This window comes from Melopsittacus undulatus (genome assembly GCF_012275295.1).
Source record: "Melopsittacus undulatus isolate bMelUnd1 chromosome 29 unlocalized genomic scaffold, bMelUnd1.mat.Z SUPER_29_unloc_1, whole genome shotgun sequence".
Taxonomy (NCBI): domain Eukaryota; kingdom Metazoa; phylum Chordata; class Aves; order Psittaciformes; family Psittaculidae; genus Melopsittacus; species Melopsittacus undulatus.
The window spans coordinates 240221-266429 of record NW_022993941.1 but is presented as its reverse complement, the minus strand read 5'-3'; the positions used below and the strand labels follow the sequence as shown (position 1 = coordinate 266429).

Genomic DNA, 26209 nt, shown 5'->3' with positions numbered 1-26209 from the left:
GGCTGGTTATGGGGCTGGGTTATGGGGCTGGTTATGGGGCTGGTTATGGGGCTGGGTTATGGGGCTGGGTTATGGGGCTGGGCTATGGGGCTGGGTTATGGGGCTGGCTTATGGGGCTGGGCTATGGGGCTGGGTTATGGGGATGGGTTATGGGGCTGGGTTATGGGGCAGGTTATGGGGCTGGGTTATGGGGCTGGGCTATGGGGCTGGGCTATGGGGCTGGGTTATGGGGATGGGTTATGGGGCTGGGTTATGGGGCTGGTTATGGGGCAGGTTATGGGGCTGGGTTATGGGGTTGGGTTATGGGGCTGGGTTATGGGGCTGGTTATGGGGCTGGTTATGGGGCTGGGCTATGGGGCTGGGTTATGGGGCTGGTTATGGGGCTGGGTTATGGGGCTGGTTATGGGGCTGGGCTATGGGGCTGGGTTATGGGGCTGGGTTATGGGGCAGGTTATGGGGCTGGGTTATGGGGTTGGGTTATGGGGCTGGGTTATGGGGCTGGGTTATGGGGTTGGGTTACGGGGCTGGGTTATGGGGCTGGGTTATGGGGCTGGGTTATGGGGCTGGGCTATGGGGCTGGGTTATGGGGCAGGGCTATGGGGCTGGGTTATGGGGCTGGGTTATGGGGCTGGGTTATGGGGCTGGTTATGGGGCTGGTTATGGGGCAGGTTATGGGGCAGGTTATGGGGCTGGTTATGGGGCAGGTTATGGGGCTGGTTATGGGGCTGGTTATGGGGCTGGTTATGGGGCTGGGTTATGGGGCAGGTTATGGGGCAGGTTATGGGGCTGGGTTATGGGGCTGGGCTATGGGGCTGGGCTATGGGGCTGGGTTATGGGGCTGGGTTATGGGGCAGGTTATGGGGCTGGGTTATGGGGCTGGGTTATGGGGCTGGGTTATGGGGCAGGTTATGGGGCTGGGTTATGGGGCTGGGTTATGGGGCTGGGCTATGGGGCTGGGTTATGGGGCTGGGTTATGGGGCTGGGCTATGGGGATGGGTTATGGGGCTGGTTATGGGGCTGGTTATGGGGCAGGTTATGGGGGGGGAGGGGGGGTCCCGTTTGATGACGTCACTCACATCTCTGGGGGGGGAGGACCACGAAGGTTCCTGGGGGGCGGGGCCTGAGGGGGGGGAGGGGGGAGGGGTCAAAGGTCGCCCCCATCAGAGGCCCCGCCCCCCTCCCCCCCCGCCCCTCCCCCACTCACTTGTCCAGGTCCAGGGAGGCGCCGTGACCTGGGGGAGGGGCGGGGCTGAGAGTGACCTTTGAGTGACCCCCCAGCCCCATAGACCCCCCTGCCCCATAGATCCCAACCAGCCCCATAGATCCCAACCAGCCCCATAGATCCCCCCCAGCCCCATAGATCCCTCCCAGCCCCATAGATCCCCCCCAGCCCCATAGATCTGCCCCCGCCCCATAGATCCCCCCCTGCCCCATAGATCCCTCCCAGCCCCATAGATCCCAACCAGCCCCATAGATCCCCCCCAGCCCCATAGATCCCCCCCAGCCCCATAGATCCCCCCCAGCCCCATAGATCCCAACCAGCCCCATAGATCCCAACCAGCCCCATAGATCCCCCCCAGCCCCATAGATCCACTCCAGCCCCATAGATCCCTCCCAGCCCCATAGAACCCCCCCAGCCCCATAGATCCCTCCCAGCCCCATAGATCCCTCCCAGCCCCATAGATCCCCCCATCCCCATAGATCCCCCCAGCCCCATAGATCCCCCCCTGCCCCATAGATCCCCCCCAGCCCCATAGATACCACCCCATAGATCATTCCCAGCCCCATAGATCCCCCCCAGCCCCATAGACCCCCCAGCCCCATAGATCCCCCCCAGCCCCATAGATCCCCCCCTGCCCCATAGATCCCTCCCAGCCCCATAGATCCCAACCAGCCCCATAGATCCCTCCCAGCCCCATAGATCCCCCCCAGCCCCATAGACCCCCCCAGCCCCATAGATCCCCCCCTGCCCCATAGATCCCTCCCAGCCCCATAGATCCCAACCAGCCCCATAGATCCCTCCCAGCCCCATAGATCCCCCCTGCCCCATAGATCCCTCCCAGCCCCATAGATCCCAACCAGCCCCATAGATCCCCCTCCAGCCCATAGATCCCCCCCAGCCCCATAGATCCCTCCCAGCCCCATAGATCAGTCCCAGCCCCATAGAACCCCCCCAGCCCCATAGAACCCCCCCAGCCCCATAGATCCCTCCCAGCCCCATAGATCCCCCCCAGCCCCATAGATCCCTCCCAGCCCCATAGATCAGTCCCAGCCCCATAGATCAGTCCCAGCCCCATAGAACCCCCCCAGCCCCATAGAACCCCCCCAGCCCCATAGATCCCTCCCAGCCCCATAGATCCCTCCCAGCCCCATAGATCCCCCCCAGCCCCATAGATCCCTCCCAGCCCCATAGATCCCCCCCTGCCCCATAGATTCCCCCTGCCCCATAGATCCCCCCCAGCCCCACAAGTGCCCCTCACCATGGGGCCGGCGGCACCGGGTACAAATGGCTGCCAGCAGCAGTGTGGGGGGCAGCAGGATCAGGCCCCATAGGCTGCTATGGGGCCAAGGAGCCTCCATGGGGCCTGGGGGGGGGTTGGATGTGGGGCCGGATGTGTGGGGCCCAGTTCACACCCGCCCCACATGTGATGCGCTGCGGTTGGCAATGGGCCCTGCCCCCTAAGTGTGGGGCCAGAGGCTCCTGCCCCATAGGGCAGTGTCTGCCCCATAAGTAGGAGGGCCCCAGTGTCCGTGGGCACCAGAAGCACATCCCTGCCCCATAGATCTGCCCCTTAGAACCCCATAGATCAGCCCCATAGAGCCCCATAGATCACCCCATAGATCAGCCCCATAGATCAGCCCATAGAGCCCTATAGAGCCCCATAGAGCCCCATTGATCAGCCCATATATCAGCCCCATAGAGCCCCATAGATCACCCCACAGATCAGCCTCATAGAGCCCCATAGATTACCCCATAGATCAGCCCCATAGATCACTCCATAGAACCCCATAGAGCCCCATTGGTCAGCCCATATATCAGCCCAATAGAGCCCCATAGATCACCCCATAGAGCCCCATAGATCACCCCATAGAGCCCCATAGAGCCCCATAGATCACCCCATAGAGCCCCATAGATCACCCCATAGAGCCCCATAGAGCCCCATAGAGCCCCATTGATCACCCCATAGATCACCCCATAGAGCCCCATAGATCACCCCATAGAACCCCATTGATCACCCCATAGAACCCCATAGATCACCCCATAGATCACCCCATAGAGCCCCATAGATCACCCCATAGAGCCCCATAGATCACCCCATAGATCACCCCATTGATCACCCCATAGAGCCCCATAGATCAGCCCATAGAGCCCCATAGATCACCCCATAGATCACCCCATAGATCCCCATAGAGCCCCATTGATCACCCCATAGAGCCCCATAGATCAGCCCATAGAGCCCCATAGATCACCCCATAGATCACCCCATAGATCCCCATAGAGCCCCATAGATCACCCCATAGAACCCCATAGAGCCCCATAGAGCCCCATAGATCACCCCATAGATCACCCCATAGATCACCCCATAGAGCCCCATAGATCACCCCATAGATCACCCCACATCTGCTGCAGGCGCCTCCAGCCCCAAACCCTTCCCAGGGCCCCCCGGAAGCTGCGGCCGCTGCTGTGGGGCAGGAAATGGGGAGGGGGGGGAGGGGGGGGGCAGGATGTGGGGCAGGTATAGGGTCTATAGGGAAGGCTATGGGGCTATGGGGCTGGTTATGGGGCAGGCTATGGGTCTATGGGGCTGGTTATGGGGCAGATTATGGGTCTATGGGGCTGGCTATGGGGCAGATTATGGGTCTATGGGGCTGGTTATGGGGCAGATTATGGGTCTATGGGGCTGGTTATGGGGCAGGCTATGGGGCTATGGGGCTGGCTATGGGGCAGGCTATGGGTCTATGGGGTGGGTTATGGGGCAGGTTATGGGTCTATGGGGTGGGTTATGGGGCAGGTTATGGGTCTATAGGGCAGGTGTGTGGTATGTGGGCTATGGGGCAGGTAAAGGGGCTATGGGGCAGGCAATGGGGCTGGCTATAGGGCAGGTTATGGGTCTATGGGGTGGGTTATGGGGCAGGCTATGGGTCTATAGGGCAGGTATGGGGGCTATAGGGCAGGTATGGGGGCTATAGGGCAGGTATAGGAGCTACAGGGCTGGCTATGGGGCAGGATATGGGGCTATAGGGCAGGCTATGGGGCTGGCTATGGTCTTATAGGGCAGGTACGGGGACTATAGGGCAGGCTATGGGGTTGGCTATGGGGCTATTGGGCAGGCTATAGGGCAGGTTATGGGGCTGGCTATGAGGCTATGGGGCCGGTTGTGGGGCAGGCTATAGGGCTGGCTATGGGGCAGGTATAGGGGCTATAGTGCAGTCTATGGGGTTGTCTATAGGGCTGGCTATGGGGCTGGCTATGGGGCAGATTATAGGCCTATGGGGTTGGTTATGGGGCTGGTATAAAGGCTATAGGGCAGTCTATGGGGTAGTCTATGGGGCTGTCTATGGGGCTATAGTGCAGTCTATAGGGCAGTCTATAGGGCAGTCTATGGGGCAGTCTATGGGTCTATAGGGCAGTCTATAGGGCTGTCTATGGGGCTGTCTATGGGGCAGTCTATGGGTCTATAGGGCAGTCTATAGGGCTGTCTATGGGGCTGTCTATGGGGCAGTTTATGGGGCTATAGTGCAGTCTATAGGGCAGTCTATAGGGCAGTCTATGGGGCAGTCTATGGGTCTATAGGGCAGTCTATAGGGCTGTCTATGGGGCAGTCTATGGGGCAGTCTATGGGTCTATAGGGCAGTCTATAGGGCTGTCTATGGGGCTGTCTATGGGGCTGCCTATGGGGCTATAGGGCAGTCTATAGGGCAGTCTATAGGGCTGTCTATGGGGCAGTCTATGGGTCTATAGGGCAGTCTATAGGGCAGTCTATAGGGCAGTCTATAGGGCAGTCTATAGGGCTGTCTATAGGGCTGTCTATGGGGCAGTTTATGGGGCTATAGTGCAGTCTATAGGGCAGTCTATAGGGCAGTCTATGGGGCAGTCTATGGGTCTATAGGGCAGTCTATAGGGCTGTCTATGGGGCTGCCTATGGGGCAGTCTATGGGTCTATAGGGCAGTCTATGGGGCTGTCTATGGGGCTGTCTATGGGGCAGTCTATGGGTCTATAGGGCAGTCTATAGGGCTGTCTATGGGGCTGTCTATGGGGCTGCCTATGGGGCTATAGGGCAGTCTATAGGGCAGTCTATAGGGCTGTCTATGGGGCAGTCTATGGGGCTATGGGGCTGTCTATAGGGCTGTCTATGGGGCTGCCTATGGGTCTATAGGGCAGTCTATAGGGCAGTCTATAGGGCAGTCTATAGGGCAGTCTATGGGGCAGTCTATGGGGCTATAGGGCAGTCTATAGGGCAGACTATGGGGCTGTCTATGGGTCTATAGTGCAGTCTATAGGTCAGGCTATGGGGCACATATAGGATCTATAGGGCAGTCTATGTGCCTATACCACACTCTATACCCCCCCATAGCCCCGCCCCCTCCATCATGGCCGCGCCCACTCCCCCCGTCGCTCTCACCGCGCATGCGCGCTCCTCCCCCCGCCCCTCCCCTCCCCCCGCGGTGCATTGTGGGACCTCGGCGGACCCGGAGCGAGGCTGACGGCAGCGGAGCCATGGTGGGAACGGGGGAGGGGGGAGGGGGGGGGAGGGGGGAGGGGTCGATATATACCTATAGGCTATGGGTCTATAGGGGGAGGGGGGAGGGGGAGGGGGGGGGAGGGGTATAGAATGTGATATAGACCTATAGATTATGGGTCTATAGGGGGAGGGGGAGGGGGGGGGAGGGGGGTGGGGCAGAGGGGTCAATATAGACCCATAGACTATGGGTCTATAGGGGGAGGGGGGAGGGGATAGAATGAGATATAGACCTATAGATTATGGATCTATGGGGGGGGAGGGGGGGGGGAGGGGCATTGAATGCGATAGAGACCTATAGATTATGGGTCTATAGGGGGGGAGGGGAGGGGAGGGGGAGGGGGAGGGGAGGGGGGGGGAGGGGTATTGGACCCATAGACTATGGGTCTATAGGGGGAGGGGGCAGGGGGAGGGGCATAGAGTGTGATATAGACCTATAGATTATGGGTCTATAGGGGGAGGGGAAGGGGGGGGAGGGGCATAGAGTGTGATATGGACCCATAGAGTATGGGTCTATAGGGGGAGGGGGGGAGGGGCATAGAATGAGATAGAGACCCATAGACTATGGGGGGAGGGGAGGGGGGAGGGAGGGGGGAGGGGTATTAGACCCATAGACTATGGGTCTATAGGGGGGGAGGGGGAGGGGGAAGGGGGGTGGGGTATAGAATGTGATATAGACCTATAGATTATGGGTCTATGGGGGGGAGGGGGGAGAGGGGTATTAGACCCATAGACTATGGGTCTATAGGGGGAGGGGTATAGAATGCGATAGAGACCCATAGATTATGGGTCTATGGGGGGAGGGGGAGGGGAGGGGAGGGGGAGGGGTATTAGAGCCATAGAGTATGGGTCTATAGGGGAGGGGGGAGGGGGGAGGGGGGGGAGGGGGGAGGGGGATAGAATGTGATATAGACCTATAGATTATGGGTCTATAGGGGGGGGAGGGGGGGGGAGGGGGGAGGGGTATTAGACCCATAGACTATGGGTCTATAGGGGGAGGGGCATAGAGTGATATAGAGACCCATAGACTATGGGTCTATGGGGGGGGGGAGGGGGGAGGGGTATAGAATGTGATATAGACCCATAGACTATGGGTCTATAGGGAGGGGAGGGGGGAGGGGGGGGAGGGGTATTAGACCCATAGACTATAGGTCTATAGGGGGAGGGGGGGGGGGAGGGGCATAGAGTGTGATATAGACCTATAGATTAGGGGTCTATGGGGGGGAGGGGGGAACAGCCCAGACGCCATTACCGCCTCTCCCCCCTCCCCCCGGGGGTGGTGGGTCAGGGAGGCCACGCCCACTGGCGGTGGGGACACGCCCACTTATCGGATTAAGCCACGCCCCCTGTGGGGCTCCCGTTGACAGCCATTGAGACCCATAGAGACACATAGGGACCTATAGACCCCTTGAGGCCACGCCCCCTACCTAACAGCCACGCCTCTTCCCCTTAAGCCACGCCCCCTGCCAGCCTCCCATTGACATCCATAGACCCCAATAGAGACCCCCATACACCCACATAGACCCCCTATAGACCCCCATAGATTCCCCATAGATTCCCCATAGATCCCCTATAGACTCCACATAGACACCCTATAGAGCCCCCATATCCCCCCCATATCCCCCTCATAGACCCCCTATAGACCCCCATAGATCCCCCATAGTCCCACATAGACCCCCCATATTCCCCCCCATAGACCCCCATAGATTCCCCATAGACCCCCCATAGACCCCCATAGGACCCCCCCATAGACCCCTCTATAGACCCCATAGACCCCCCATAGACCCCCATAGGAACCACCATAGACCCCTCCATAGACCCCCATAGAGACCCCATAGGGACCCATAGACCCCCATAGACCCACATAGACCCCCCATATCTCCCCATAGACCCACATAGCCCCCCTTAGACCCCCTATATCCCCCCCATAGGGTTCCATAGACCCCCATAGAGACCCACAGGACCCACATAGACCCCCATATCCCCCCTGTAGACCCCCATAGGACCCCCCCATAGACCCCAATAGAGACCCCATAGAGACCCATAGAGCTTCATAGACCCCCATAGACCCCCATAGACCCTCCATAGACCCCATAGACCACAATAGAGACCCATAGAGACCCCATAGAGCCCCATAGAGACCCCATATCTGCCCCATATCTGCCCCATAGCTGCCCCATAGACCCCATTGTCCCCCCAGGACGTGTTCCTCATGATCCGCCGCCACAAAACCACCATCTTCACTGAGGCCAAAGAGTCCAGCACAGTCCTGGAGCTCAAGCGCATCGTGCACGGGATCCTCAAGCGCCCCCCTGAGGAGCAGCGGCTCTATAAGGTGCCTATGGGGCTCTATGGGGTGGATATGGGTCTCTATGGGGCAGCTATGGGGTGATATGGGGGGTATATGGGGCTCTATGGGGCAGATATGGGGCTCTATGGGGCAGCTATAGGGCGGATATGGGTCTGTATGGGGCAGATATGGGGTGATATGGGGGGGATATGGGGTTCTATGGGGCAGCTATGGGTCTCTATGGGGCAGATATGGGGTGCTATGGGGTGGATATGGGTCTCTATGGGGTGGATATGGGTCTCTATGGGTCTCTATGGGGCAGCTATGGGTCTCTATGGGGTGGATATGGGTCTCTATGGGGCAGATATGGGGCTCTATGGGGCGGATATGGGGCTCTATGGGGCGCTATGGGGGTCGAGCACGGTGCTGGAGCTCAAGCGCATCGTGCACGGGATCCTCAAGCGCCCCCCTGAGGAGCAGCGGCTCTATAAGGTGTCTATGGGGCTCTATGGGGCAGCTATGGGGCAGATATGGGTCTCTATGGGGCAGCTATGGGGTGATATGGGGGGTATATGGGGTTCTATGGGGCAGATATGGGGCTCTATGGGGCAGCTATAGGGCGGATATGGGTCTGTGTGGGGCAGATATGGGGTGATATGGGGGGGATATGGGGTTCTATGGGGCAGCTATGGGTCTCTATGGGGCAGATATGGGGTGCTATGGGGTGGATATGGGTCTCTATGGGGTGGATATGGGTCTCTATGGGGCAGCTATGGGTCTCTATGGGGTGGATATGGGTCTCTATGGGGCAGATATGGGGCTCTATGGGGCGCTATGGGGGTCGAGCACGGTGCTGGAGCTCAAGTGCATTGTGCACGGGATCCTCAAGCGCCCCCCTGAGGAGCAGCGGCTCCATAAGGTGGCTATGGGGCAGCTATGGGGCAGATATGGGTCTCTATGGGGCAGATATGGGGCTCTATGGGGCGGATATGGGGCTCTATGGGGCAGATATGGGGCTCTATGGGGCGGATATGGGGCTCTATGGGGCGCTATGGGGGTCGAGCACGGTGCTGGAGCTCAAGTGCATTGTGCACGGGATCCTCAAGCGCCCCCCTGAGGAGCAGCGGCTCTATAAGGTGTCTATGGGGCAGCTATGGGGTGGATATGGGGTTCTATGGGGCGCTATGAGGCAGCTATGGGGCAGATATGGGGTTCTATGGGGTGGATATGGGGCTCTATGGGGCGCTATGGGGCAGATATGGGGCGCTATGGGTCTCTATGGGGCAGATATGGGGCTCTGTGGGGCAGCTATGGGGCAGATATGGGGTGCTATGGGGCAGATATGGGTCTCTATGGGGCAGATATGGGGTGATATGGGGGGGATATGGGGTCCTATGGGGTCCTATGGGGCAGATATGGGGTTCTGTGGGGTGAAATGGGGTGAAAAAGGGGTTCTATGGGGCTCTATGGGGCTATATGGGGCGCTATGGGGGGGATATTGGGTCCTATGGGGCTCTAGGGTGGGTCTATGGGGAGCTATGGGGGCCTGTGGGGGGGTCTATGGGGTCCTATAGGGTTCTATGGGGGGATATGGGGGATCTATGGGGCTCTATGGGGGTTATGGGGCCCCATCCTTATAACTGTGCAGCCAGGAGAGGGGGCGTGGCCTCAGTCAGGGGGGCGTGTCCTCTGGGGGGGGGCGTGGCCTCCACCCCCTCTACCCCCATCTCTATGATCCCCCCCCCCAGGAGGACCAAGTCCTGGAGGACTCCCGGACCCTTGGGGACTGTGGGTTCACCAGCCAAACAGCCAGACCCCAAGCACCAGCTACAGTGGGGCTGGCACTGAGGACAGCAGGTGAGCCCCATAGAGACATATAGAGACCTATAGAGACACATAGAGACCCATAGAGACACATAGAGACCCATAGAGACACATAGAGACACATAGAGACACATAGAGACACATAGAGACCCATAGAGACACATAGAGACCCATAGAGACCCATAGAGACCCATAGAGACACATAGAGACCCATAGAGACCCATAGAGACACATAGAGACCTATAGAGACCCATAGAGACCATAGAGACACATAGAGACACATAGAGACACATAGAGACACATAGAGACACATAGAGACACATAGAGACACATAGAGACCCATAGAGACCCATAGAGACCCATAGAGACACATAGAGACACATAGAGACCCATAGAGACACATAGAGACCCATAGAGACCCATAGAGACCCATAGAGACCCATAGAGACACATAGAGACACATAGAGACCCATAGAGACACATAGAGACACATAGAGACCCATAGAGACACATAGAGACCCATAGAGACACATAGAGACACATAGAGACACATAGAGACCCATAGAGACCCATAGAGACCATAGAGACCCATAGAGACACATAGAGACACATAGAGACCCATAGATCCCCATCCTCCCCCCTCCCCCTCCCCTCATTGCCATTCCTCCCCCCCCCCCCATTTTGGCCTCAATTTGGGTGTTTTTGGGTCATTTTGGGTGTTTTTGGGCTCATTTTGGGGGTTTTCGGGGTCGCCGGACCCGTTTTTGGGGGTCCCGAGCCCGATTTTGGGCTGAATTCCTGTGTTTTTGGGTCAGAGGAGCCCTTCGAGCCCCTGCGCATCGACCCCTTCTCCTCCCCCCCCGAGCTCCCGGATGTGATGAAGCCACAGGACGCGCCCGGAGCCGCCCCCGAGGCCCCCCTGCCCTGAGGGGGTCACGTGACCGTCACGTGACCACCCCATGGGCGTCATGTGACCCTTCCTGTGTGTGGTATGGGTGTATTACATGGGTTACATACATGTACATGGGTGTTCTATGGGTGTTATATGGGGAACATGCCTGTTACATGTGATAACATGGGGTACATATATGAACATACGTGTTCTATGTGTGTTATATGGGTGGACATGTGTGTTACATGTGATAACATGGGGTACATACGTGAACATGTGGGTTATATGGGTGTTACATATGGGAACATGTGTGTTACATGCGATAACATGGGGTATATACATGAACATGGGTGTTGTATGTGTGTTATATGTGTGTTACATGTGATAATATGGATGTGTATGGACTATATGGGTGTCCTGTATGTGTTATGTATGGGAACATGTGTGTTACATGCGATAACATGGGGTACATACATGAACATGGGTGCTATATGGGTGTTATATGGGTGGACATGTGTGTTATGGGTGTGTTATATGGGGGATCATATGTGTTACATGCAATAACATGGATGTGTATGGGCTATATGGGTGTTCTGTATGTGTTATGTATGGGAACATGTGTGTTACATGTGATAACATGGGGTACATACATGAACACACATGTCCCATATGTGCTATATGGACAGTTACACACCTTACACTGCTCATTATGGGCTACATACATGAACACGTGTGTCTCATACATGTCCCATACGTGTCCCATATGTGTTCCCATGTGTTCCATACACAAACGTGTGTTCTATACGTGTCCCATACATCCCATAAACAAACACGTGTGTCCCATAGATGTCCCATACGTGTCCCCATGTGTCCCATACACCAACACACATATTCCATACATTAACATGTGCTTTACATACATGATCACACATGTTCCATTCATAACCATTGCCCCATTCATGTCTATGGGGGGGTTGTTCCCACGGGGAGGGGGCGTGGCCTCCATCGCCCCATTCATGCCTATGGGGGGGGTGGTTCCCACGGGGGGGGGGGGCGTGGCCTCCATAGCCCCATTCATACCTATGGGGGGGGTGGTCTCTATCGCCCCATTCATGCCTATGGGGGGGGTGGTTCCCACGGGGGGGGGGGCGGTTCCCACGGGGAGGGGGCGTGGCCTCCATAGCCCCATTCATGCCTATGGGGGGGGTGGTTCCCACGGGGAGGGGGCGTGGCCTCCATAGCCCCATTGATGCCTATGGGGGGGGTGGTTCCCACGGGGGGGGGGGGCGGTTCCCACGGGGAGGGGGCGTGGCCTCCATCGCCCCATTGATGCCTATGGGGGGGGTGGTCTCTATCGCCCCATTCATGCCTATGGGGGGGGTGGTCTCTATCGCCCCATTCATGCCTATGGGGGGGGTGGTTCCCACGGGGGGGGGGGCGGTTCCCACGGGGGAGGGGGCGTGGCCTCCGTAGCCCCATTCATGCCTATGGGGGGGGCTGTTCCCACGCCTCCATTGCCCCCCATTCATCCCCCCCTTGCTCGCTATGGGGCAGGACCTTGAGGGCGAAGTCCAGGGCAGGGGCGCTGTGGGTCAGGCAGCCCATGGAGACCACGTCGATGTGGGGCCCCAGGAAGTGGGGCAGGGAGCTCAGGGTGATGCCCCCACTGGCTTCAACCAGGACGTGGGGCCAGGAGGCCTTGACGGCGGCCGCGGCCTTGTGCAGGGCCTGCAATGGGACCCATAAGTGGTCAGTGGGACCCATAAGTGGTCAGTGGGGCCATAGGGGGCAATGGGACCCATAAGTGGTCAGTGGGGCCATAGGGGGGCAATGGGACCCATAAGTGGTCAGTGGGGCCATAGGGGGCAATGGGACCCATAAGTGGTCAATGGGGCCATAGGGGGCAATGGGACCCATAAGTGGTCAGTGGGACCCATAAGTGGTCAGTGGGGCCATAGGGGGCAATGGGACCCATAAGTGGTCAGTGGGGCCATAGGGGGCAATGGGACCCATAAGTGGTCAATGGGGCCATAGGGGGCAATGGGACCCATAAGTGGTCAGTGGGACCCATAAGGGGTCAATGGGGCTGTAAGGGGGCAATGGGGGGCGTAAGGGGGCAATGGGACCCATAGGTTCTTAATGACCCCATAGGCGCTCAATGGGCCCCATAAGTGGTCAGTAAGGGGGCAATGGGACCCATAAGTGGTCAGTGGGGCCCATAAGGGGGCAGTGGGGCCCATAAGGGGGCAATGGGGGGCGTAAGGGGGCAATGGGACCCATAAGGGGGCAATGGGGGGCATAAGGGGGCAATGGGCCCCATAGGTTCTCAATGATCCCATAGGCACTCAATGGGTGCCATAAGTGATCAATGGCCCCATAAGTGATCAATCAGCCCCAAATGTTCCCAATTGCACTATAGGCATTCAATGGGACACATAAGTGATCAATGGGCCCCATAAGTGATCAATGGGTCCCATAGGCACTCAATGAGCCCCATAAGTGATCAATGGGTCCCATAGGCACTCAATGAGCCCCATAAGTGATCAATGGGTCCCATAGGCACTCAATGGCCCCATAAGTGATCAATGGATCCCATAGGCACTCAATGGCCCCATAAGTGCTCAATGGCCCCATAAGTGATCAATGGGCCCCATAGGTTCTCAATGGCCCTATAGGCACTCAGTGGGACACATAAGTGATCAATGGGTCCCTTAGGCCCCCAATGGCCCCATAGGTGCTCAATGGGCCCCATAAGTGATCAATGGGTCCCTTAGGTCCCCAATGGCCCCATAGGCCCTCAATAGCCCCATAGGCCCTCAATGGGCCCCATAGGCACTCAATGGGCCCCATAGGCCCTCAATGGGCCCCATAGGCACTCAATGGGCCCCATAGGCCCTCAATAGCCCCATAGGCACTCAATGGGCCCCATAGGCACTCAATGGGCCCCATAGGCCCTCAATAGCCCCATAGGCCCTCAATGGGCCCCATAGGCCCTCAATGGGCCCCATAGGCACTCAATGGGCCCCATAGGCCCTCAATAGCCCCATAGGCCCTCAATGGGCCCCATAGGCCCTCAATGGGCCCCATAGGCACTCAATGGGCCCCATAGGCCCTCAATGGGCCCCATAGGCCCTCAATGGGCCCCATAGGCACTCATTGCCCCCATCCCCCCCCTGCCCCCCAAGTGTGGGTCAGCACCTCGGGGCTGAAGTTGTCCATGAGGACGATGTCGGCTCCGGCAGCAGCAGCAGCAACAGCAGCAGCCTCAGAACTGACCTCAATGGAGACTCGACGCCAGAAACCAGCAGCAGAGCGAGCGGCAGAGACCAGCTGGGAACCATAGAGACATAGAGAGACCATAGAGACCATAGAGACCATAGAGACCAGCTGGGAACCATAGAGAGACCATAGAGACCATAAAGAGACCATAGAGACCAGCTGGGAACCAGAGAGAGACCATAGAGACCATAGAGAGACCATAGAGACCAGCTGGGAACCATAGAGACCATAGAGACCAGCTGGGAACCATAGAGAGACCATAGAGAGACCATAGAGACCATAGAGACCAGCTGGGAACCAGAGAGACATAGAGAGACCAGAGAGACCATAGAGAGACATAGAGACCAGCTGGGAACCATAGAGAGACCATAGAGACCAGCTGGGAACCATAGAGACATAGAGAGACCATAGAGACCATAGAGAGACCATAGAGACCAGCTGGGAACCATAGAGACCATAGAGAGACCATAGAGAGACCATAGAGACCATAGAGACCAGCTGGGAACCATAGAGACCATAGAGACCAGCTGAGGCCCATAGAGAGACATAGAGAGACCATAGAGACCAGCTGGGAACCATAGAGACCATAGAGAGACCATAGAGACCATAGAGACCAGCTGGGAACCATAGAGACCATAGAGACACATAGAGACACATAGAGACACATAGAGACACATAGAGACACATAGAGACCCATAGAGACCATAGAGACACATAGAGACACATAGAGACACATAGAGACCCATAGAGACACATAGAGACCATAGAGACACATAGAGACACATAGAGACCCCATGGAGACACATAGAGACACATAGAGACACATAGAGACCATAGAGACCCATAGAGACACATAGAGACACATAGAGACACATAGAGACCATAGAGACACATAGAGACACATAGAGACACATAGAGACACATAGAGACCCATAGAGACCCATAGAGACACATAGAGACACATAGAGACACATAGAGACACATAGAGACCCATAGAGACCCATAGAGACACATAGAGACACATAGAGACACATAGAGACACATAGAGACACATAGAGACCATAGAGACCCATAGAGACCCATAGAGACACATAGAGACACATAGAGACACATAGAGACACATAGAGACACATAGAGACCCATAGAGACACATAGAGACACATAGAGACACATAGAGACACATAGAGACACATAGAGACACATAGAGACACATAGAGACACATAGAGACACATAGAGACCATAGAGACACATAGAGTCCCATAGAGCCCCATAAAGACCCCATAGATCCCCATAGAGACCTATAGATCCCCCCTAGAGACCCATAGATCCCTATAGATACCCATAGAGCCCCATTGAGACCCACAGATCCCTATATAGACTCATAGAGCCCCATACAGACACCATAGAGACCATAGATACCATAGAGTCCCATAGATCCCCATAGAACCCCCATAGAGACCATAGAGACACATAGATACCATAGAGACCATAGAGCGCCCCCCCCACCTCCTCCACGCCGCCCCCGTGCAGCACCACGTGATTATCCTTGACCAATAGCAGCGCGTCCGTCCCCCAGCGGTGCTCCTGGGCCCCGCCCACCATCAGCGCGTACTTCTCCGCCAACCGGAAGCCGGGGGTCGTCTTCCGGGTCCCGGCGACCAATCCGGTCCAGCCTTGTTGCCTCGCCACCCCATTGGCTGCCGCGGCCATAGAGGCGACGCCGCTGCAGCGGCCTAGGCAGTTGAGGGCCGGGCGCTCACCGGCGAGTAGGCCCCAGGCGGGACCATAGAGTTCGGCGACTACAGAGCGGCTTCCGGTGAGGGCGGAGCCTTCCGGGAGGAGGGGCCGGAAGTGACATCGGAGCTCCCGGAAGACGGCCTCGGCGAAGGGGAGGCCTGCGAGGACACCTGAGGCCTTGCTGAGGAGCTGGGCCCGAGCCGGGGCCTGGCCCGAGAGGGCAGAGGTGGGGTCAAAGGGCGTGGAGTCCTCCTGCAGCCAATGGAGGGCGAGGAGGCGGAGGGTGGGCGGGGGCAGGACCGGAAGTGGGCGGGGCTAAGGGGAGATAGAGAGGAGGCGAGATAGATAGGCAGTGCCGGAGGACTGGGAGTAGTGAGGCCTACAAGGCCTCTATCGGCGTCCCTATGGTAACAGAGTCCTCCAGAGCCGCTCTATCCCCGTCTCTATGGTAACAAAGTCCTCCAAGACCACTCTATCCCCGTCTCTATGGTGCCGGAGTCCTCCAGGGCCGCTCTAACCCCGTCTCTATGGTAACAGTCCTCCAGAGCCGCTCTATTTCCGTCTCTATGGTGCCGGAGTCCTCCACAGCCGCTCTAGCTACATGTCTATGGTGCTGGAGTCCTCCAAAGCCTCTCTATCCCACTCTATCCCCGTCTCTATGGTGCCATAGTCCTCCAAGGTTTCTAGGCCTCACCTCTATGATACTAGAGAACGCTCTACCCACTTCTCTATGGTGCCATAGTCCTCCAATGCCTCTCTATCCCCATCTCTATGGTAACAGTCCTCCAGGGCCGCTCTATCCCCCTATAGATGCATCTCTATGGTGCCAAGGTCCTCCAAGGTGTCTAGGCCTGACCTCTATGATACTAGTGGCCGCTCTAGCCACTTCTCTATGGTAACAGAGTCCTCCCAGGCCTCTCTGTGCCTCCTAAGCCCATCTCTATGGTGCCATAGTCCTCCAAGGCCTCTCTATGCCCCCCTAAGCCCATCTCTATGGTTCTATACTTGGGGGCAGGGGGCTAAAGGACCATAGAGATGGGTTAGAGAGGCACCAACCTATGGGTCCAGCCCCATAGACCCACCCCCCACCCCACATTCTGCCCCATAGAAGCCGCCAGCCCCATATCCAACCCCTATAGATCTCCCCCAGCCCCACAGACAACCCCTAATCCATGGGTCCAGCCCCATAGATCCCCCCATCCAGCCCCATAGAATGCGCCAGCCCCACATCTAGCCCCTATAGACTTCTCTCAGCCCCACAGACCCCCATAATTCATGGGTCCAGCCCCATAGATCCCCCCCAACCTATGGGTCCAGCCCCATACACCCCCCCTTTACCTCACACCCAGCCCCATAGACCCCTGTAATGTATGGGTCCAGCCCCATAGACCTCCCCCCAGCCCCATAGACCCCCCCCAATCTATGGGTCCAGCCCCATAGATCCCCCCCACTGCCCCCATTCAGCCCCATAGATGCCCCCAACCTATGGGTCCAGCCCCATACACCCCCCCTCTACCTCACATCCAGCCCCATAGACCCCCCCAATCTATGGGTCCAGCCCCATAGACGCCCCCAGTCTATGGGTCCAGCCCCATAGATCCCCCCCCCGCCCCCATCCAGCCCCATAGCGCTCCCCATCCCCTCCCCCCCCCATGTCCATAGGGGTCCAAAGTCCGCCCTCCATTGGCCACATCTCCCATTGCCCCTCCCCCCCCCATTGACCCCCAAGTGGGGCTGGACCCACATCTATGGGGCAGGAGGTTCCCACTCACCTCCATGGCAGCCACTTAGGGGGCAAATGAGCCCCTATGGGGGGGTTGGGGGGGGGTCTTGAGTAGGGGGGAGCCCCCCCCCCCAAGCTCCACCCCCTCGCTCTGATTGGCTGCCCCACAAGTGGCTCCGCCCCCCGTTAAAGACACAGGAGGCCGAGAGGGAGGGGGGGGGATTCCCTTTAATGGCAATAAATAAGCGACGCTGTGGGGTGCCCCATAGCGCTATGGGGCTGCCCCATAGCATTAGGGTGCCCCATAGGGCTTATGGGGTGCCCCATAGCAATAGGGTGCCCCATAGCATTGGGGTGCCCTATAGAGCTTAGGGGGTGCCCCATAGCATTAGGGTGCCCCATAGCAATAGGGTGCCCCATAGCATTGGGGTGCCCTATAGAGCTTAGGGGGTGCCCCATAGCATTAGGGTGCCCCATAGCACTTGGGTGTCCCATAGCATTAGGGTGCCCTATAGCGCTATGGGGCTGCCCCATAGCACTTGGGTGTCCCATAGCACTTAGGGGCTGCCCCATAGCATTAGGGTGCCCCATAGCACTTGGGTGTCCCATAGCATTAGGGTGCCCTATAGCGCTATGGGGCTGCCCCATAGCATTAGGTTGCCCCATAGCAGTAGGGTGCCCCATAGCATTGGGGTGCCCCATAGAGCCTAGGGGTTGCCCCATAGAGCCTAGGGGTTGCCCCATAGCACTAGGGTGCCCCATAGCACTAGGGTGCCCCATAGCACTAGGGTGCCCCATAGCACTAGGGTGCCCCATAGCTCTATGGGGCTGCCCCATAGCAAAGGGGGGGGTGGGGGGGGAGCCTTGGAGCAGTTTTGGGGTCACTTCTTCTTCTTGTGGGAGTCGACGACATCAGGTGCTGATTGGAGGAGAGGTGGTGACGTCACCACGTGACGTCATAGGTCACGGCCCGCCCCACAAGTGCCCCCCCCTTGAACCCATGGGGGGTCTATGGGTCCCTATGGGTCTCTATGGGTCCCTAAGGGTCCATATGGGTCTCTATGGGTCTCTATGGGGTGTCTATGGGTCTTTATGGGTCTCTATGGGTCCCTCTTGGTCCCTATGGGTCTCTATGGGTCTATATGGGGTCTCTATGGGGTGTCTATGGGGTGTCTGTGGGTCTCTATGGGGTGTCTATGGAGTGTCTATGGGGTGTCTATGGGTCTTTATGGGTCTCTATGGGTCCCTCTTGGTTCCTATGGGTCTCTATGGGGCCTATATGGGATCTCTATGGGGTCTCTATGGGTCTCTATGGGTCTCTATGGGTCGCTATGGGATCTCTATGTGTCTCTATGGGATCTCTATGGGTTGCTATGGGTCTCTATGGGTCTCTATGGGGTCCCTGTGGATCTCTATGGGTCTCTATGGGGTCTCTATGGGTCTCTATGGGGTCTCTATGGGTCCCTATTGGTCCCTATAGGTCTCTATGGGTCTCTATGTGTCTCTATGGGTCTCTATGTGTCTCTATGGGTCTCTATGTGTCTCTATGGGTCCCTATGTGTTTCTATGGGTCTCTATGTGTCTCTATGTGTCTCTATGGGGTCTCTATGTGTCTCTATGGGTCTCTATGGGTCTCTATGTGTCTCTATGGGGTCTCTATGTGTCTCTATGTGTCTCTATGTGTCTCTATGGGTCTCTATGGGTCTCTATGTGTCTCTATGGGTCTCTATGGGTCTCTATGTGTCTCTATGGGTCTCTATGGGGTCTCTATGTGTCTCTATAGGTCCCTATGGGTCTCTATGGGTCCCTATTGGTCCCTATAGGTCTCTATAGGTCTCTATAGGTCTCTATGTGTCTCTATGGGTCTCTATGGGTCTCTATGTGTCTCTATGTGTCTCTATGGGTCTCTATGGGTCTCTATGGGTCTCTATGGGTCCCTATGTGTCTCTATGGGTCTCTATGTGTCTCTATGGGTCTCTATGGGTCTCTATGGGTCTCTATGTGTCTCTATGGGTCTCTATGGGTCTCTATGGGTCTCTATGGGTCTCTATGGGTCTCTATGGGTCCCTATGGGTCCCTCACCCTCCAGGTAGTTCCTGGCGATGAACTTAAGGGCCTCGTCCAATAGGATGACAGGCAGGGAGATCTTCAGGACCATCAGCCAATGGGTGAAGGTCAATGGGGTCAGCTTGAAGATCATCTATGGGGCAGAGAGGGATGAGCCCCATGGCTGCCCCATGGCTGCCCCATAGCCCCTATGGGCCCCTATGGGGGGTAAGGGCAATGGGGAGACAGCCAATGGGAGAGAGGCAATGGGGGATTGACCAATGGGGATCACCCAACGCCCATCGCCCAGCACCCATTGACCAATGAGGAGGCAGCCCCGCCCCCGGCCCCGCCCCCGGCCCCGCCCCCTTACAGGCAGTGGGTCAATGTAGAGGATGACGAAGTGCAGGGACATGGAGAGACAAATGGAGCCCAAGAGCCAGATATTGACCCACGGAGGCATCCGAGCCAGGGACTGGTTCTCTGAGAGGCTGCAGTGGGGCAGGATGTGGGGCAGGATGTGGGGCAGGATGTGGGGCAGGATGTGGGGCAGGATGTGGGGTGGGATGTGGGGAGGGATGTGGGGCAGGATGTGGGGCAGGATGTGGGGCAGGATGTGGGGCAGGGTGTGGGGCTGGATGTGGGGCAGGATGTGGGGCAGGATGTGGGGCAGGGTGTGGGGCAGGGTGTGGGGCAGGATGTGGGGCAGGATGTGGGGCAGGATGTGGGGCAGGGTGTGGGGCTGGATGTGGGGCAGGATGTGGGGCAGGGTGTGGGGCAGGATGTGGGGCAGGATGTGGGGCAGGATGTGGGGCAGGATGTGGGGCAGGATGTGGGGCAGGATGTGCGGTGGGTGTGGGTCAGGATGTGGGGCAGGATGTGGGGCAGGATGTGGGGCAGGGTGTGGGGCAGGGTGTGGGGCAGGATGTGGGGCAGGATGTGGGGCAGGATGTGGGGCAGGATGTGGGGTGTGGGGCAGGATGTGGGGCAGGATGTGGGGCAGGATGTGGGGCAGGATGTGGGGCAGGGTGTGGGGTGTGGGGCAGGATGTGGGGCAGGGTGTGGGGCAGGGTGTGGGGCAGGGTGTGGGGCAGGATGTGGGGCAGGATGTGGGGCAGGGTGTGGGGCAGGGTGTGGGGCAGGATGTGGGGCAGGATGTGGGGCAGGGTGTGGGGCAGGATGTGGGGCAGGGTGTGGGGCAGGATGTGGGGCAGGGTGTGGGGTGTGGGGCAGGATGTGGGGCAGGGTGTGGGGCAGGGTGTGGGGCAGGATGTGGGGCAGGATGTGGGGCAGGATGTGGGGCAGGATGTGGGGCTGGATGTGGGGCAGGATGTGGGGCAGGATGTGGGGCAGGGTGTGGGGCAGGATGTGGGGCTGGATGTGGGGCAGGATGTGGGGCAGGATGTGGGGTGTGGGGCAGGATGTGGGGCAGGATGTGGGGCTGGATGTGGGGCAGGATGTGGGGCAGGGTGTGGGGCAGGATGTGGGGCAGGATGTGGGGCTGGATGTGGGGCAGGGTGTGGGGCAGGATGTGGGGCAGGGTGTGGGGCAGGATGTGGGGCAGGATGTGGGGCAGGGTGTGGGGTGTGGGGCAGGATGTGGGGCAGGGTGTGGGGCAGGGTGTGGGGTGTGGGGCAGGATGTGGGGCAGGATGTGGGGCAGGGTGTGGGGCAGGGTGTGGGGCAGGATGTGGGGCAGGATGTGGGGCTGGATGTGGGGCAGGGTGTGGGGCAGGGTGTGGGGCAGGATGTGGGGCAGGGTGTGGGGCAGGGTGTGGGGCAGGGTGTGGGGCAGGGTGTGGGGCAGGATGTGGGGCAGGATGTGGGGCAGGGTGTGGGGCAGGATGTGGGGCAGGGTGTGGGGCAGGGTGTGGGGCAGGGTGTGGGGCAGGTTGTGGGGTGTGGGGCAGGATGTGGGGCAGGATGTGGGGCAGGGTGTGGGGCACGGACCCACAGACCCACGGGTGGGGTCTATGGATCCAGTGATGGAGCCTATGGACCCATTGGAGGTCCCATTGACCCATTGAAGGACCCCATTAAAAAACCCCTTTGCCCCATTGAAGGTCCCATTGCCTCATTGAGGACCCCTCTGCCCCATTGAAAAACCCCATTACCCCATTTAAAGACCCCATTACCCCACTGGAGGTCCCTTTGCCCCATTGGAGGACCCCATTACCCCCTTGGAGGACCCAATTACCCCCTTGGAGGACCCCACAGCCCCATTGGAGGACCCCATTACCCCCTTGGAGGACCCAATTACCCCCTTGGAGGACCCCACAGCCCCATTGGAGGACCCCATTACCCCCTTGGAGGACCCAATTACCCCCTTGGAGGACCCCACAGCCCCATTGGAGGACCCCATTACCCCCTTGGAGGACCCCATTACCCCCTTGGAGGACCCCACAGCCCCACTGGAGGACCCCATTACCCCCTTGGAGGACCCCATTACCCCATTGAAGAACCCCATTACCACATTTAATGACCCCATTACCCCCTTGGAGGACCCCACAGCCCCTTGGAGGACCCACAGCCCCTTGGAGGACCTACAGCCCCTTGGAGGACCCACAGCCCCTTGGAGGACCCCCAGCCCCTTGGAGGACCCCATTACCCCCTTGGAGGACCCACAGCCCCTTGGAGGACCCACAGCCCCTTGGAGGACCCAATTACCCCCTTGGAGGACCCAATAACCCCCTTGGAGGACCTACACCCCCTTGGAGGACCCCGGGTACCTGTTGAGCGCGTTGCACATCTCTATGGTCACCAGCACAGACAGGGCCATGGTCATGGGCACTGGGGACTCGAAGATCTCACACTCCAGGCCCTCGAAGTCCACATTGTGCTCCCCACACTGCATGAAGTGGGTCTGGGGGGGCAATGGGGTCACTATGGGGTCACCATGGGGTGGGGTGGGGGGTAATGGGGTCACAATGGGGTAACCCATAGGCAATGGGGTCCCATTGATCAACCCATGGGCAGTGGGGCCCTATTGGGTAACCTATGGTCAATGGGGTCACCATGGGGTGGGGGGGGGGTAATGGGGTCACAATGGGGTAACCCATAGGCAATGGGGTCCCATTGATCAACCCATGGGCAGTGGGGCCCTATTGGGTAACCTATGGTCAATGGGGTCACCATGGGGTGGGGGGGGGGGTAATGGGGTCACAATGGGGTAACCCATAGGCAATGGGGTCCCATTGATCAACCCATAGGCAATGGGGTTCAGTCAATCAACCCATCGTCAATGGAGCCCCATTGATCAACCATGGGCAGTGGGGCCCTATTGGGTAACCTATGGTCAATGGGGTCACTATGGGGTCACCATGGGGTGGGGGGGGGGGGGTAATGGGGTCACTATGGGGTAACCCATAGGCAATGGGGTCCCATTGATCAACCCATAGGCAATGGGGTTCAATCGATCAACCCATCGTCAATGGAGCCCCATTGATCAACCATGGGCGGTGGGGCCCTATTGGGTAACCTATGGTCAATGGGGTCACCATGGGGTGGGGGGGGGGTAATGGGGTCACAATGGGGTAACCCATAGGCAATGGGGTCCCATTGATCAACCCATGGGCAATGGGGTTCAGTCAATCAACCCATCGTCAATGGAGCCCCATTGATCAACCATGGGCAGTGGGGCCCTATTGGGTAACCTATGGTCAATGGGGTCACTATGGGGTCACCATGGGGTGGGGGGGGGGGTAATGGGGTCACAATGGGGTAACCCATAGGCAATGGGGTCCCATTGATCAACCCATGGGCAATGGGGTTCAGTCAATCAACCCATCGTCAATGGAGCCCCATTGATCAACCATGGGCAGTGGGGCCCTATTGGGTAACCTATGGTCAATGGGGTCACTATGGGGTCACCATGGGGTGGGGAGGGGGGTAATGGGGTCACAATGGGGTAACCCATAGGCAATGGGGTCCCATTGATCAACCCATGGGCAATGGGGTTCAGTCAATCAACCCATCGTCAATGGAGCCCCATTGATCAACCATGGGCAGTGGGGCCCTATTGGGTAACCTATGGTCAATGGGGTCACTATGGGGTCACCATGGGGTGGGGGGGGGGGTAATGGGGTCACAATGGGGTAACCCATAGGCAATGGGGTCCCATTGATCAACCCATGGGCAATGGGGTTCAGTCAATCAACCCATCGTCAATGGAGCCCCATTGATCAACCATGGGCAGTGGGGCCCTATTGGGTAACCTATGGTCAATGGGGTCACTATGGGGTCACCATGGGGTGGGGGTGGGGGTAATGGGGTCACAATGGGGTAACCCATAGGCAATGGGGTCCCATTGATCAACCCATGGGCAATGGGGTTCAGTCAATCAACCCATCGTCAATGGAGCCCCATTGATCAACCATGGGCAGTGGGGCCCTATTGGGTAACCTATGGTCAATGGGGTCACTATGGGGTCACCATGGGGTGGGGAGGGGGGTAATGGGGTCACAATGGGGTAACCCATAGGCAATGGAGCCCCATTGATCAACCATGGGCAGTGGGGCCCTATTGGGTAACCTATGGTCAATGGGGTCACCATGGGGTGGGTAACACATGGGTAATGGGGTCCTATTGGGTAACCTATGGGCAGTGGGGCCCCATTGGGTAACCTATGGGCAATGGGGTCCCATTGCTCAACCCATGATCTATGGGGTCACCATAGGGTGGGTAACCTATGGGCAATGGGGTCCCATTGCTCAACCCATGATCTATGGGTTCCCATTGCTCACCCCATGGTCTATGGGGCCCCATTGCTCAACCCATGATCTATGGGTCCCCATTGGCCAACCCATGATCTATGGGGCTCCATTGGCCACCCCATGATCTATAGGGCCCCATTGCTCAACCCATGATCTATGGGTCCCCATTGGCCAACCCATGATCTATGGGTCCCCATTGGCCAACCCATGATCTATGGGTCCCCATTGGCCAACCCATGATCTATGGGTCCCCATTGGCCAACCCATGATCTATGGGTCCCTATTGGCCAACCCATGATCTATGGGTCCCCATTGCTCACCCCATGATCTATGGGGCTCCATTGGCCAACCCATGATCTATGGGTCCCCATTGGCCAACCCATGATCTATGGGTCCCCATTGGCCAACCCATGATCTATGGGTCCCCATTGGCCAACCCATGATCTATGGGTCCCCATTGGCCAACCCATGATCTATGGGTCCCCATTGCTCACCCCATGGTCTATGGGGCCCTATGGGGCTGTGGGTCTCACCAGTTGGTGGTAGCTGACATTGGGGCCGTCCTCAGCAAACAGGAACCACCAGGCGGCTGCACCGACGGTGGCGGCACCGACGTAACCTATGGGGAGAGGAGATAACATGGGGTCTATGGGGTGGGACTATGGGGTCTATGGGGTGGAACTATGGGGGTCTATGGGGAGACAACATGGGGTCTATGGGGTGGGACTATGGGGTCTATGGGGAGAACCATGGGGGTCTATGGGGTGGAACTATGGGGGTCTATGGGGAGACAACATGGGGTCTATGGGGTGGAACCATGGGGGTCTATGGGGTGGAACCATGGGGGGCTATGGGGAGAACCTATGGGGTCTATGGGGAGACAACATGGGGGTCTATGGGGTGAACCATGGGGTCTATGGGGAGAACCATGGGGTCTATGGGGTGGAACTATGGGGTCTATGGGGAGACAACATGGGGGTCTATGGGGAGAACCATGGGGTCTATGGGGAGAACCATGGGGTCTATGGGGAGAACCATGGGGGGCTATGGGGAGACAACATGGGGTCTATGGGGTGAACCATGGGGGGCTATGGGGAGACAACATGGGGGTCTATGGGGAGGACCATGGGGTCTATGGGGTGGAACTATGGGGTCTATGGGGAGAACCATGGGGTCTATGGGGAGACAACATGGGGGTCTATGGGGAGGACCATGGGGTCTATGGGGTGGAACTATGGGGTCTATGGGGAGACAACATGGGGTCTATGGGGTGGAACTATGGGGTCTATGGGGAGAACCATGGGGTCTATGGGGAGGACCATGGGGTCTATGGGGAGACAACATGGGGGTCTATGGGGAGGACCATGGGGTCTATGGGGAGGACCATGGGGTCTATGGGGAGAACCATGGGGGGCTATGGGGAGACAACATGGGGGTCTATGGGGAGGACCATGGGGTCTATGGGGTGGAACTATGGGGTCTATGGGGAGACAACATGGGGTCTATGGGGTGGAACTATGGGGTCTATGGGGAGACAACATGGGGTCTATGGGGAGACAACATGGGGTCTATGGGGAGGACCATGGGGGGCTATGGGGAGAACCTATGGGGTCTATGGGGAGACAACATGGGGTCTATGGGGAGAACCATGGGGGGCTATGGGGAGAACCTATGGGGTCTATGGGGAGACAACATGGGGGTCTATGGGGAGGACCATGGGGGTCTATGGGGTGAACCATGGGGGTCAATGGGGTGGAACTATGGGGTCAATGGGGTGGGACTATGGGGGTCTATGGGGAGACAACATGGGGGTCTACAAGGGATCATGATGGGCACCTCCAATGCTCTACAATGAGCACCTCCAACACCAACCAATGACCATCCATGATGCTCTATGGTGGACACCATGTCCAACACCCCCAATGACCACCTCCAATGACCACCTCCAACACCCTTCAATGACC

The 26209-nt window shown here is 58.1% G+C and overlaps 3 protein-coding genes across 3 annotated transcripts in view; 1 reads left to right on the top strand and 2 right to left on the bottom strand.

The window, feature by feature from the left end:
• The first annotated feature begins 5657 nt into the window (after window positions 1-5657).
• On the top strand, window positions 5658-11224 carry LOC117438155 (elongin-B). Its single transcript, XM_034073618.1, has 4 exons — window positions 5658-5723; window positions 7943-8077; window positions 9781-9889; window positions 10672-11224. The coding sequence occupies exons 1-4, from the start codon at window positions 5721-5723 to the stop codon at window positions 10782-10784; spliced, it is 360 nt and encodes a 119-aa protein (XP_033929509.1). The 5' UTR covers window positions 5658-5720; the 3' UTR covers window positions 10785-11224.
• A 912-nt stretch (window positions 11225-12136) lies between these two features.
• On the bottom strand, window positions 12137-17543 carry QPRT (quinolinate phosphoribosyltransferase). The gene is made up of 4 exons (XM_034073615.1): window positions 17538-17543; window positions 15535-16080; window positions 13947-14078; window positions 12137-12476 (listed from the first exon to the last, which is right to left on the bottom strand). The coding sequence occupies exons 1-4, from the start codon at window positions 17541-17543 to the stop codon at window positions 12234-12236; spliced, it is 927 nt and encodes a 308-aa protein (XP_033929506.1). The 3' UTR covers window positions 12137-12233.
• Window positions 17544-18350: 807 nt separating this feature from the next.
• ATP2A1 (ATPase sarcoplasmic/endoplasmic reticulum Ca2+ transporting 1) overlaps window positions 18351-26209 on the bottom strand; it is a 38479-nt gene continuing 30620 nt past the window's right edge. The window contains exons 18-22 of the mRNA XM_034073617.1: window positions 24779-24864; window positions 22263-22396; window positions 19908-20025; window positions 19571-19688; window positions 18351-18407 (exon numbers count right to left, since the gene is read on the bottom strand). Of these exons, the coding sequence (XP_033929508.1) occupies window positions 18370-18407; window positions 19571-19688; window positions 19908-20025; window positions 22263-22396; window positions 24779-24864 (494 nt within the window). The 3' untranslated portion in view covers window positions 18351-18369. The remainder of the gene's footprint in view (window positions 18408-19570; window positions 19689-19907; window positions 20026-22262; window positions 22397-24778; window positions 24865-26209) is intronic.